Source organism: Pseudoliparis swirei, chromosome 17, assembly GCF_029220125.1.
Source record: "Pseudoliparis swirei isolate HS2019 ecotype Mariana Trench chromosome 17, NWPU_hadal_v1, whole genome shotgun sequence".
In the NCBI taxonomy this organism is placed as follows: domain Eukaryota; kingdom Metazoa; phylum Chordata; class Actinopteri; order Perciformes; family Liparidae; genus Pseudoliparis; species Pseudoliparis swirei.
In genome coordinates this window covers 21,796,441-21,809,622 of record NC_079404.1, presented here as the reverse complement: position 1 = coordinate 21,809,622, position 13,182 = coordinate 21,796,441, and the positions used below count along the sequence as shown (strand labels likewise).

General features: G+C 44.7%; 1 protein-coding gene across 2 annotated transcripts in view; it reads left to right on the top strand.

Moving 5' to 3' along the window:
* The window catches only part of gfra1a (gdnf family receptor alpha 1a), an 81,273-nt gene extending 72,006 nt beyond the window's left edge, over positions 1 to 9,267 (top strand). For both annotated transcript variants that reach the window (XM_056436093.1, XM_056436092.1), the window contains one exon: positions 6,356 to 9,267. In XM_056436093.1, the coding sequence (XP_056292068.1) occupies positions 6,356 to 6,499 (144 nt within the window). In that variant the 3' untranslated portion in view covers positions 6,500 to 9,267. The remainder of the gene's footprint in view (positions 1 to 6,355) is intronic.
* The last annotated feature ends 3,915 nt before the right edge of the window (positions 9,268 to 13,182 follow it).

Here is a 13,182-nt window from a genome sequence, read left to right as displayed (position 1 = left end):
CGGTCATGTTGACGGCCATGTTGACGGCCATGTTGACGGCCATGTTGACGGCCATGTTGACGGCCATGTTGACGGCCATGTTGACGGCCATGTTGACGGCCATGTTGACGGCCATGTTGACGGCCATGTTGACGGCCATGTTGGCGGCCATGTTGACGGCCATGTTGACGGCCATGTTGGCGGCCATGTTGACGGCCATGTTGACGGCCATGTTGGCGGCCATGTTGACGGCCATGTTGACGGTCATGTTGACGGCCATGTTGACGGCCATGTTGACGGCCATGTTGACGGCCATGTTGGCGGCCATGTTGACGGCCATGTTGACGGCCATGTTGACGGCCATGTTGACGGTCATGTTGACGGCCATGTTGACGGCCATGTTGACGCATGTTGGCCATGTTGAGGGCCATGTTGACGGCCATGTTGACGCCATGTTGACGGCCATGTTGACGCCATGTTGACGCCGTTGACGCCATGTTGACGGCCATGTTGACGGCCATGTTGACGGTCATGTTGACGGCCATGTTGACGGCCATGTTGACGGCCATGTTGACGGCCATGTTGACGGCCATGTTGACGGCCATGTTGGCGGCCATGTTGACGGTCATGTTGACGGCCATGTTGACGGTCATGTTGACGGCCATGTTGGCGGCCATGTTGACGGTCATGTTGGCGGCCATGTTGGCGCCATGTTGACGCATGGCGTTGACGCCATGTTGACGCCATGTTGACGGTCATGTTGACGCCATGTTGGCGCCATGTTGACGCCATGTTGGCGGCCATGTTGACGGCCATGTTGACGGTCATGTTGACGGCCATGTTGGCGGCCATGTTGACGGCCATGTTGACGGCCATGTTGACGGTCATGTTGACGGCCATGTTGGCGGCCATGTTGACGGCCATGTTGCGGGCATGTTGACGGCCATGTTGACGCCATGTTGGCGGCCATGTTGACGCCATGTTGACGCCATGTTGACGGCATGTTGGCGGCCATGTTGACGCCATGTTGGCGCCATGTTGACGCCATGTTGACGCCATGTTGACGGCCATGTTGACGGCCATGTTGACGGCCATGTTGACGGCCATGTTGACGGCCATGTTGACGGCCATGTTGACGGCCATGTTGACGGCCATGTTGACGGCCATGTTGACGGCCATGTTGACGGCCATGTTGGCGCCATGTTGACGCCATGTTGACGCCATGTTGACGGCCATGTTGACGCCATGTTGGCGGCCATGTTGACGGTCATGTTGACGGCCATGTTGACGGTCATGTTGACGGCCATGTTGGCGGCCATGTTGACGGTCATGTTGGCGGCCATGTTGACGGTCATGTTGGCGGCCATGTTGGCGGGCATGTTGGCGGCCATGTTGACGGTCATGTTGGCGGCCATGTTGGCGGCCATGTTGACGGCCATGTTGACGGCCATGTTGGCGGCCATGTTGACGGCCATGTTGGCGGGCATTTTGACGGCCATGTTGACGGCCATGTTGGCGGCCATGTTGACGCCATGTTGACGGTCATGTTGGCGCCATGTTGACGGCCATGTTGGCGGCCATGTTGACGGCCATGTTGACGGCCATGTTGGCGGCCATGTTGACGGCCATGTTGACGGCCATGTTGACGGCCATGTTGACGGCCATGTTGGCGGCCATGTTGACGGCCATGTTGGCGGCCATGTTGACGGCCATGTTGACGGCCATGTTGACGGCCATGTTGACGGCCATGTTGACGGCCATGTTGGCGGCCATGTTGGCGGCCATGTTGACGGCCATGTTGACGGTCATGTTGACGGCCATGTTGACGGCCATGTTGGCGGCCATGTTTATGGTCATGTTGACGGCCATGTTGGTGGCCATGTTGGCGGCCATGTTTATGGTCATGTTGACGGCCATGTTGGCGGCCATGTTTATGGTCATGTTGACGGCCATGTTGGTGGCCATGTTGACGGCCATGTTGACGGTCATGTTGACGGCCATGTTGACGGTCATGTTGACGGCCATGTTGACGGCCATGTTGGCGGCCATGTTGGCGGCCATGTTGACGGCCATGTTGACGGCCATGTTGACGGTTACGTTATGAGGAAAGAGATGTAAACTGAACCCTCAAGTTCAGATGAATAGAGACATGACAACGGACTGTAATGGTTAATAATAATAATAATAATCATTTATTTTATATAGCGCTTCTCAAGGCATGCCGACATCCCGAAGTCGCTTTACAGAGTCCAGTAGTCACACACACAGTCATCCCGGTGGTGGTAAGCTACATCAGTAGCCACAGCTGCCCTGGGGCAGACTGACGGAAGCGTGGCAGCCAATCAGCGCCTACGGCCCCTCCGACCACCAACATTCATTCACATCCATACGAACCGGGGTGAGGCTGCGGTGCATGTCTTTATGATGGTGGGGGAAACCGGAGTACCCGGAGGAAACCCACGCAGGCACGAGGAGAACATGCAAACTCCACACAGAAAGGACCTGGAACGGGATGACCGGGATTCGAACCCAGGACCTTCTTGCTGTGAGGCGACAGTGCTAACCACTGCGCCACCGTGTGTGTGCGTGTGTGTTATGTATTGGTGTTGTGTGTGTATTGGTGGTGTGTGTGTTATATATGTGTGTGTGTGTGTATTGGTGGCGTCACTATCAAAGAACTCCTGGTATATTTGTTGTTAAACTCACATCACAGCCTGGACTCAACTTGATTCACCTTTACACACCCCCAAAAATATAATATATATATATATATATATAATAAATGTAAATCCGCTGGCAGTTTGCTGCAGCGATCAAACCCGTGAGCCGACTCGGCGTTGGAAGCGTCCGACCTCGCCGCCGCCGTGTGATTCCTTGGCGCCTCCTCTGTGGGGCGGCGGTCTTTGAGGCGGCGTGTTGTTATCTCCTGGCTTTTAAAGTTCAGCGTCTAAATGTCACCATGAATAAAACGACTCCGTTATGAGCCAACGACATTCAATGGAGGCGAGCCGCCGTTAGCTAGCAGCTTTACTAGCGGGAGGAAAGACCGGCGGAGAAGCTCTACACACACACACACACACACACACACACACACACACATAGGTGGTGTGTGTATTGGTTGTGTGTGTTATATATTGGTGGTGTGTGTATTGGTTGTGTGTGTTATATATTGGTGTGTGTGTCTTGGTGGTGTGTGTGTTATATATTGGTGTGTGTGTGTTATACATTGGTGTGTGTGTATTGGTGGTGTGTGTGTGTGTTATATATTGGTGTGTCTGTATTGGTGTGTGTGTCTTATATATTGGTGGTGTGTGTGTATTGGTGGTATGTGTGTTTTGGTGGTGTGTGTGTATTGGTGGTGTGTGTGTTATATGTTGGTGTGTGTGTGTTATACATTGGTGTGTGTGTATTGGTGGTATGTGTGTATTGGTGGTGTGTGTGTATTGGTGGTGTGTGTGTTATATGTTGGTGTGTGTGTTATACATTGGTGTGTGTGTATTGGTGGTGTGTGTGTTATATATTGGTGTGTCTGTATTGGTGTGTGTGTCTTATATATTGGTGGTGTGTGTGTATTGGTGGTATGTGTGTTTTGGTGGTGTGTGTGTATTGGTGGTGTGTGTGTTATATATTGGTGTGTGTGTGTTATACATTGGTGTGTGTGTATTGGTGGTGTGTGTGTTATATATTGGTATGTGTGTGTGTTATATATTGGTGTGTGTGTATTGGTGGTGTGTGTGTGTTATATATTGGTGTGTCTGTATTGGTGTGTGTCTTATATATTGGTGGTGTGTGTGTTATATATTAGTGTGTGTGTTGTACATTGGTGTGTGTGTATTGGTGGTGTGTGTGTTATATATTGGTGTGTGTATTATATATTGGTGGTGTGTGTGTTATATATTGGTGTGTGTGTATTGGTGTGTGTGTCTTATATATTGGTGGTGTGTGTGTTACACCACCAATATATAAGACACACACACACTCAGGACGGAGATGTTTTGCTTTCCACTGGCATTTTAAATATGAAAATAACCTTTTTAAGTTTCTACTTAGTCATACGCTGTTTTTTTTATAGGTGCTACATTTGAAATAAAAAGTCGAGCAGGAATTTAACTGCAACCGTAAAAAAAAATCCAAAATTCTCCATAAAAATAAAACTCCTAAAGCGTGGCGATGGCGCCTGGCGCTCGGCAGCCGTTGATGCCATCGTGCTCGGTTTGTTTGGTGGTCGTTCATCAAGCTGTAAAACAAAAACTCCCGGACCCGGCTGTGGATCCAGAACCACCCGCCTCGTGATTCATGAGAACCTTCTCGGCCGCCGCCTGGACCTCTCCGGACCGCCTCCGTTGTGTACACACACACGTTGTGTACACACACACGTTGTGTACACTCTGGTGAGAAAGGCAAGGCAGCGCCTCTACCACCTCAGGCAGCTGAGGAAATTTAAAGTTTCCCAGAGGATCCTTCAGTCCTTCTACTCTGGAGCTGTAGAGAGCGTCCTGACAGGAAGCATCACAGCCTGGTTTGGCAACTGCTCCGCTCAGGACAGGAAGGCTCTGCAGAGAGTAGTGCGTTCGGCTGAGCGCACTATTGGAACTACACTCCCCACCCTGCAGGACTTGTACACCAGGAGGTGCAGAACCAGAGCCGGCAGGATCATGAAGGATCCTCACCACCCCAACAACAGACTGTTTCAGCTGCTGCGGTCAGGCAGGCGCCTCCGTAGTCACGCTGCAAGAACAGAGAGACTGAGACGGAGTTTCTTTCCTCAGGCCATCAGGACTGTGAACTCCGACCTCACCAGGACCCCCACATAGACCCACACAACTGCCCCTCTTAGGCACACACACACACACACACACACACACACTTACTGTAAATATTGTGTTGTTTTTTATTTGTAAATAGTGTGTACTTGTTGCCCTTGCACATTCCTGCTGAGCATTGCCACTTTCATTTCACTGCACACCCTGTGTGTGTATGTGACAAATAAAAAACATCTTGAATCTTAAAGAAGCAGTTATCTCTGAACACGTTCCAGGACCGCCTGATGGAGAAAGAGGGAATTCATGTTTTCTCACCTTTACCTATTAGCCGGAAGACGCTCATGCCTCGTTAGCTCCACATATATTAATGTGTTTGCGTAAATATATAGACGCAGGGTGTGGATGCACATTGACAAGTAAAGATAATTAAAGGGGTGAAAGGTTGTTTTCATATTTTTTTTTTGTCTTTGGATGTATACAGGACTGTCTTAGAAAATTAGAATATTGTGATAAAGTTCTTTATTTTCTGTAATGCAATTTAAAAAAAACAAAAATGTCATGCATTCTGGATTCATTACAAATCAACTGAAATATTGCAAGCCTTTTATTCTTTTAATATTGCTGATTATGGCTTACAGCTTAAGAAAACTCTAAAATCCTATCTCATAAAATTTTAATATTTCCTCAGACCAAGTAAAAAAAAAGATTTATAACAGCTGAGTGTTTGTCAAGGCTCAGGAAACCCTTGCAGGTGTTTCGAGTTAATTAGACAATTCAAGTGATTTGTTTAATACCCTACTAGTATACTTTTTCATGATATTCTAATATTTAGAGATAGGATATTTGAGTTTTCTTAAGCTGTAAGCCATAATCAGCAATATTAAAAGAATAAAAGGCTTGCAATATTTCAGTTGATTTGTAATGAATCCAGAATGCATGACATTTTTGTTTTTTTAATTGCATTACAGAAAATAAAGAACTTCATCACAATATTCTAATTTTCTGAGACAGTCCTGTATGTACTGTATGTATGTGTGTATGTGTGTATGTATGTATATATATTTATATAAGATATATATACATACATATATGTATATATACCTATACATATATGTATATATATGTATATATCTTCATATAACATCACAGTGGTGGTTCTTCAGAACTCGGGTCACCAAAATGTTTAAGAAACAAAAACAACTGTTAAAATATACATATATATATATATACACACATACATACAGTACATATACATCCAAAAACCAACAAATATATATATATATACACACATATATATATACATCTATATATATACATATGTATATATATATATACATATATGTTATCTATATGTATATATATACATATAGATGTTATATATGTATATATATATGTGTATATATGTATACATATATGTATATATATGTTATATATATGTGTATATATTTAAATATATATATATATAAATATATATCTTTATATACATATATAGACATATATATATATATGTATATATTTATAAGGCGTAACAATCTCTGCTTTGTTGTTGTTGTTGCCCTCTCAGTAAATGTATTTATTTGTGTTTAACCTGCTATTCTCCGTCTCTCCACCAGGACCCTCAGATCGACGGCCACGGCACGTCCAACGCCATCGTCAACAACTCGGCCGTCTCCAGGCGGCGCGCGGGCCTCGCCTCTCTGCTGCTGCCCCCGCTGCTCTGGCTGTGGTACTGCAGCCCGCTGGCGCTCTCCTTGTAGCCGCCGCCCCCCCCCCCCGCCCACCCCCCGCCGCCTCACAGACGGACTGACAAAAACACATTTGTACAAAGACAAAAGCAAACCCTTTCTTCTCTCTGTTCTACATTTACTTTCCCTTTTCTCCCCCTCCTTTGTGTGATTTTTTTAAATGAATTCTGTGGTTTTTATTGTTGTTTATTTTGCATCCTGGCCGTGAGCTAAAACGAGGGTTCGGCTGTGTGTTCCCGTTGGGTTAGTTTGAAAAAAAAGAAGGGATTTAAAGCTTCTGTGTTGCTCTCTTGGGCCTAAATGAGAGAATACTGAGAGGACTACATTCCAATACGCCACAAGAAGGTGACCCCGACGTGTATCATGGGTCAGAGTGTGTGTGTGTGTGTCGAGGCCATCGGTGGGATCCTTTGCTCAAAAGTCAAGTCGGCTCGGTAACGGCTACATCGTGTCACCCGGGCCTCTTTCGGTGTTATTCAGTCTCCTCTGTGGTGTGTGTGTATGTTTTGATAATGACGTGAATATTTTTGCTTGACGTCAGAAAAAAAAAACATTTGAGAAAAAAAAAGAGAAGAAGGTAAGAATACCGGCGACTTGAAAACATGGGAGCGGCGGGACGTCTGCGCCCAGAGCGTCTGAACTGTACGTAGCTCATGCTGAACACACACCGCCGCTGGCAAAAAGCACACAGGCAAAGACCCACAAACACACACATGATCACACACGCAGACAAAAAACACGCAAAAACACAAAAAACGAGACGCTTTCTACTTTTTTCTTTTTTCTTTTACACCTGTAGTGATACTCAGCAGGTCACATGACGGCAGGTCACACGCTGCTGTGGACGGCTGAATCCACCCCACTCACGAGTGGCTGTATAATTGTTTGTCGAATTTCACCTCGAATTATGATAATTTTTTTCTTTATTTTTCATGTACTTTTGATTCACTGCGTCCACACACACACACACACACACACACAAAACAAGCTGAGGATAAAATATTGTCGTCGAGTGTATATTCAATGGTAACTCACATGCGTTCTTTTTTCTGTCGGGTTTCAGCGTTACGACTTTTTTTTTTGCGTAAAAAACTGTCATCTGACATCGTGTGTCGACGAGAGGGTGCGTGACCTCTAACGTTGACCTTTTCGCTTCAACCCCGCTCGTCTCACTCACGTCGCTCGTAACGTCGCGGGGATGTCGGTTACCGGCCCGCCCCCCTCGGCCGTGGCTCCGCCCATAGTGTCAGTTTCAGGCCAATTTGATAACTTTCGATATTCGAGGCCGTAGTTCAAGCTCGGCCGAGCTCGTCTGGACCCTCGCGTACCTTGAAGGTCTTCGTCACCGTGAGATGTCTCTTTTTATACCGCGTACACATCGCGTTAGCGTTAAAATGTAGGTTTTTTTCTCTCAACGTGATTCTCAAGTGAAATGAATTTCAGTCCCGGATCGGCACCTTTGGAATTAAACTCCATATTTATGCAGCTAGAATCATATTCAGCCCGGTGTGTTGTGAGCAGCCAAGAACTCAAACTGCTGAATCTACTCTTTTCACTTTTGTCTCTTATTCTTTTGTTACATTTATCGACGAAAACGGTCAAAATTGGCTTCAAACGGTCAAAATTCATCGTATTTAAAAAATAAAATAAAACAGTCACATAGCAGTTCATGTTCATTTCTAATACGTAGACGTGTGTCGAGAATCAGAGCCAGAAACCCTTTATTAGGATGTTTCACATACAAAGAAAGTGTCGTGGCGGGTGGTGACAATAGCTGCTTTTCAGAATAAAAGCATACGTTGTTGTTGTTGTTTTTATTCTCCACACAGGAAGTGATCTTGCTTTTCCGACGCGTGGCACGCCGGCCCGTTCGGAGCGTTGGCGACACGCCACTCGGGTTTACGCAGCTTCTCAAAAAACACGACTCATAAAATGTTATTCAGCGAGCAGAAATATGCAGCGTATGTAATGGCTGACAACTAAATATTGGACTAATAGACGTCCAGAGCATTGTGGATATTTTGACATTCAGATACGATATAGAGTGCATCAAATAAACCTGAATATTGTTTTTTTATTACAACTTCTGTGTATATTTCTTCTGGTATGTACATGATTATGAATATTATTGCATCTGAGAAAGAGGATATCAACATTAACTCTCCTGTAGTTCCCAAGCATATTGTTTTGTACCATTTATGATGTCGCTTCAACTTTGAGTTTTTTGGCTAAGATTTTGAACTTATTTTTCTATCTTTTAAAAAATGTTTGTCGTTTTGAAAAAGTTTCCGAGGTTTTCGGCGATGATAACTACAAGAAAGACGATTGTCAACGCATGATGATTGAGAAAGGTTAAAGACAAATATATTCTATACTATAACGATGAAGGCTTTTTTTTCAGGGTGTTTTCGACAGATGAAAACAAAATGAATGTGTGAAGTTTTGAGGGAACGTTTAAGAGAAATATTACGAGCTTATGAGGGTTACATGACTCAGAATTGAGTAATAATTCATGTTTGAATCCCAGTCATATCTTCATATGACGTCACAGTGGTGGTTCTTCAGAAACAAAAAAACCTGTTAAAGATGTTGAATGTGTTTTGCTGTCCATCTTCCATATTCCTCATCTGTTGTTACAAAAATACCAAAAATGGCTTTTTTGGGGGGGGAAGGATGCAGACTCCCTCAACGCCATCCGGCATCGTTAACTTCTTAGCTTGTGAAAATGTAAAATCTATTGTACAAAAAGTTATAATTAAAAACTGTTAAATCACCCAGAACCCTGTGTGTACGTTGGAGTCATTGGAGGAGATAGAAGGAGAAACCAGACGGGTGACATCATCGTTTAAAAGTTTGGAGGAGAATCTGATGGGAGCTCTTGAGTGGATGAAAAGTGATCTGAAGTTCTACTTCTTTTTTTTTAGTTTTTAGAAATTGCCTAAAAATAAAATATACACTACCCTTCAAAAGTTTGGGGTCACCCAGACAATTTCGTGTCTTCCATGAAAACTCACTTTTATTTATCAAATGAATTGAAAATGTAATAGAAAATAGAGTCAAGATATTGACAAGGTTAGAAATAATGATTAATATTTGAAGTATTAATTTTGTTCTTCAAATTTCAAGCTCAAAGGAAGGCCAGTTGTATAGCTTATATCACCAGCATAACTGTTTTCAGCTGTGCTAACATAATTGCACAAGGGTTTTCTAATCAGATATTAGTCTTCTAAGGCGATTAGCAAACACAATGTACCATTAGAACACTGGAGTGATAGTTGATGGAAATGGGCCTCTATACACCTATGGAGATATTTCATTAGAAACCAGACGTTTCCACCTAGAATAGTCATTTACCACATTAACAATGTATAGTGTGTATTTTTGATTAATGTTATCTTTATTGAAAAAACAGTGCTTTTCTTTGAAAAATAAAGACATTTCTAAGTGACCCCAAACTTTTGAACGGCAGTGTATTTTTTATATGTTTTCCAAATATATTTGTTCGATACAAAATTTAAAAAAGAAGTTGTAATTTGACCTCGGAGGAATTGCGAAGAACAAAGAGATTTTCAGACATTTTATTTAACATTTCCTCTATTTTTTCTTCTTCTTTTCTTTGTCAAACTGGCAACAAACATGGCCGCCGAGTGAGTTTACATTCAGCCGCTCCACTTGACTGTCGGCAACGTCCATACGGCTACTTCTGTTCTTCAAATGACCGCAAGAGGACTAGGACCCCCAGACCCCCTCAAGGCTCACACCGCACCACAACCACACTGACCAGCAGGGCACCCGAGCCCCTCCATGCAGGCATCTAGCTTGACGCCTCTATGGGCCGGGCTCTCTTCCTCATGTGGAAGTTGAATTTTAAATAAATAAGATGATTTAATACATATTTAAATGAATAAATGCGACCTCAATAAGGACATCATACTCCTGTGAGGTTTTTCATAATAATTGACATATAATTATTTTTTGACATAATCAAGCAGGTGGCTTCGGGGGTGAAGGGGGGGGGAGGACCCTGACGTGAGGGCTTGGTGGTGCTGAGCTGTCGTTGACGTTGATCCACTGTTTGTGGACACGGCGCCGCTCTGTGAGGCCTCTTTCATTTCGTTGTCGCTCCAGGAGAAGAGGTCGTCTCACCGCGGCGCCGACGAACATCTCAATGTTTCTCTTCTCCCGTAGAGCTGAAAGTGATTCATAAGAAACTAGAACGGGCACTCGGTAGAGCGCATACCTTCGCATATCACAAGATTGGGCATTGAATTATGAACATGTTGGCATTAGTTGCATGCCAATTGGATAGAAATTGGTAAAAAGTAGATTTTGACCTTTTCATGACCTTGACCTTGACCTTTGACCCGGTCGATCCCAAAATTTAATCAAATGGTCCCCGGATAATAACCAATCATCCCACCAAATTTCATGTGATTTGGTTTAATACTTTTTGAGTTATGTGAGTAACACGCATACAAATAAATAAATAAATACACGGTGATCAAAACATAACCTTCCGCATTTTCAATGCGAAGGTAATAAAAAAACATTCTTCTTTCATAATGTGGAGGAGGCTCAGAGAGGCGCCCACGTCACGTCCTTTAAAAGACGTCGACGGCCGTTGACACGGCGGGCGTCTGCTGACGCACTTCCTGTTGCGATGCATACAAACACGGGAGAAGAGGGTCGGGGGGTAAACGGTCCGCCGCCCGCACGCCGCCGCCGTTGAAAGGCAGGAAATTAGTCTGACATTTAAATGTGATTTATTGTGGTAATTCTTTGCATCACTTTCCCAGTGAGCCATTAGCTCCACGTCCTGCAGGCGGCGAGCGGCGCGGCACTCACGCGTCAGACCAGGAGGTGTTTACTTTGGGAACGCCACTCCATCACTTCCTGTAAAAGGCTGCATAAAAAGAATGAAAAATGCAATCACTTAGAAGTTGTTTCCCCCTCCGCTTTAACCAATGTGTATTGGTATTATGTTACGCTCGACTTTATTTAAATATTCCATTTCATACACAACGAGAAATGCCTTTTTATTTTTTTACAAGACATTTTTTAGGATTTAATTAATTTTTCTCTTCTTTCTGTTAAACTTGACTTTATTTAAATATTCCATTTTATACACAACGAGAAATGCCTTTTTTTTTTTACAATACTTTTAAAAAGATTTAATTGAATTTCTTTTAAATGTTAAGCTCGACTTCATTTAAATATAAATATTTCCATTTCATACACAACGAGAAACACCTTTATTTTACAAGACATTTTTTAGGATTTAATTGATTTTTTATATTATGTTAAGCTCGCCATTATTTAAATATTCCATTTCATACACAAGAAACACCTTTGTTTTTTTTACAATAATTTTTTTAGGAATTAGTTGAATTTTTGTTACACATGTAACCAGGGATGGATTAACCAACGGGCCTACCGGGGCCAGGCCCAGGGGCCCATGAGCTCAGGGGGCCCCTGGGCCTGAGCCTCCGCGCGTGACGTCGCTGTGATTAACATTGTATTGATATGAATATGATGATATGACACGATGCGCCGTAGCCGGTATATGCTGGGCTTAAGTCATTCATGTCAGTAACAGGGCCCCAATAGTCCTACTGAGGGATGGATTACCGAACGAGCCTACCGGCACCAGGGGCCCATGAGCTCAGGGGCCCATGAGTTCAGGGGGCCCGTGAGTTCAGGGGGCCCGTGAGCTCAGGGGGCCCATCAGCCCAGGGGCCCGTGAGCTCAGGGGGCCCATGAGCTCAGGGGGCCCCTGGGCCTGAGCCTCCGCGCGTGACGTCGCTGTGATTAAAGGGTACCTGTAGTGCAAAACAATATGTAGCCAGATCAAAAGATAATGTGTTTCTAAAGGTTATTCATGCACTGACGGTCCAGTATTCAATAACAATACGTAGTTTAGGCTGTTCAAAGTCCTCAACTCCGACATGCGACATTGCACTGGAGCTTGAATATGTCGCGGGTGGTGTGACGTCACATCGTTGCGAGATCGACAGCCAGCCACAGCGGATGTGTTCAGAAACCAATGTAAACAACGTCGAGCGCTCGCAAACAAATGCTGAGAGATTGAGAATATGGACGATGAAAGATTGTCTGATTCAGCAACTGGATACTTGTTTGAACCTTTAAAAGCAGACTATCCCCATTTAGTGAATTGTGACAGCGATGATAGCGATGATTCTGATGAAGTTGATGCCGAAGGACCGCCGGTCCAGATGCTTCACCGTGCGGACCGTGCACGCAAGTCGGCGGACGTTTGGTGCAGTTGTGGGAAATGTGTGCCACAAAAAACAGACAGAGAGTGCATTTGTTGTAAAGAGCACGAACTTATGTCCGATGATATAGTGTCATTAGACCTCATCTGCTTCACACAAAAGCGTGAGCTTGATAGCTACATCGCGCATAAGCCAGCGCTGGAGATGTCTTTCATTGATGCAATGTTCGGCCGACATGTTCGGGGGTGCTAGTGACTTTTCTTTGCTCCGTCCGTCCCGATGCGCGCAAGCCGGTGTCGGAGCTCCGCGCGCACGAGACGGCGGGCAGAGGACTGTCAACGCAACACGTAGAGACAGAAATGACGTGCTGCTGCTGTAATGTGGCGCTATAGAGAAAGTGACAGGGGGGCGGGCCAATTTTTTTTATGTCATGCGATCTACCAATACTACGCCGCGATCGAC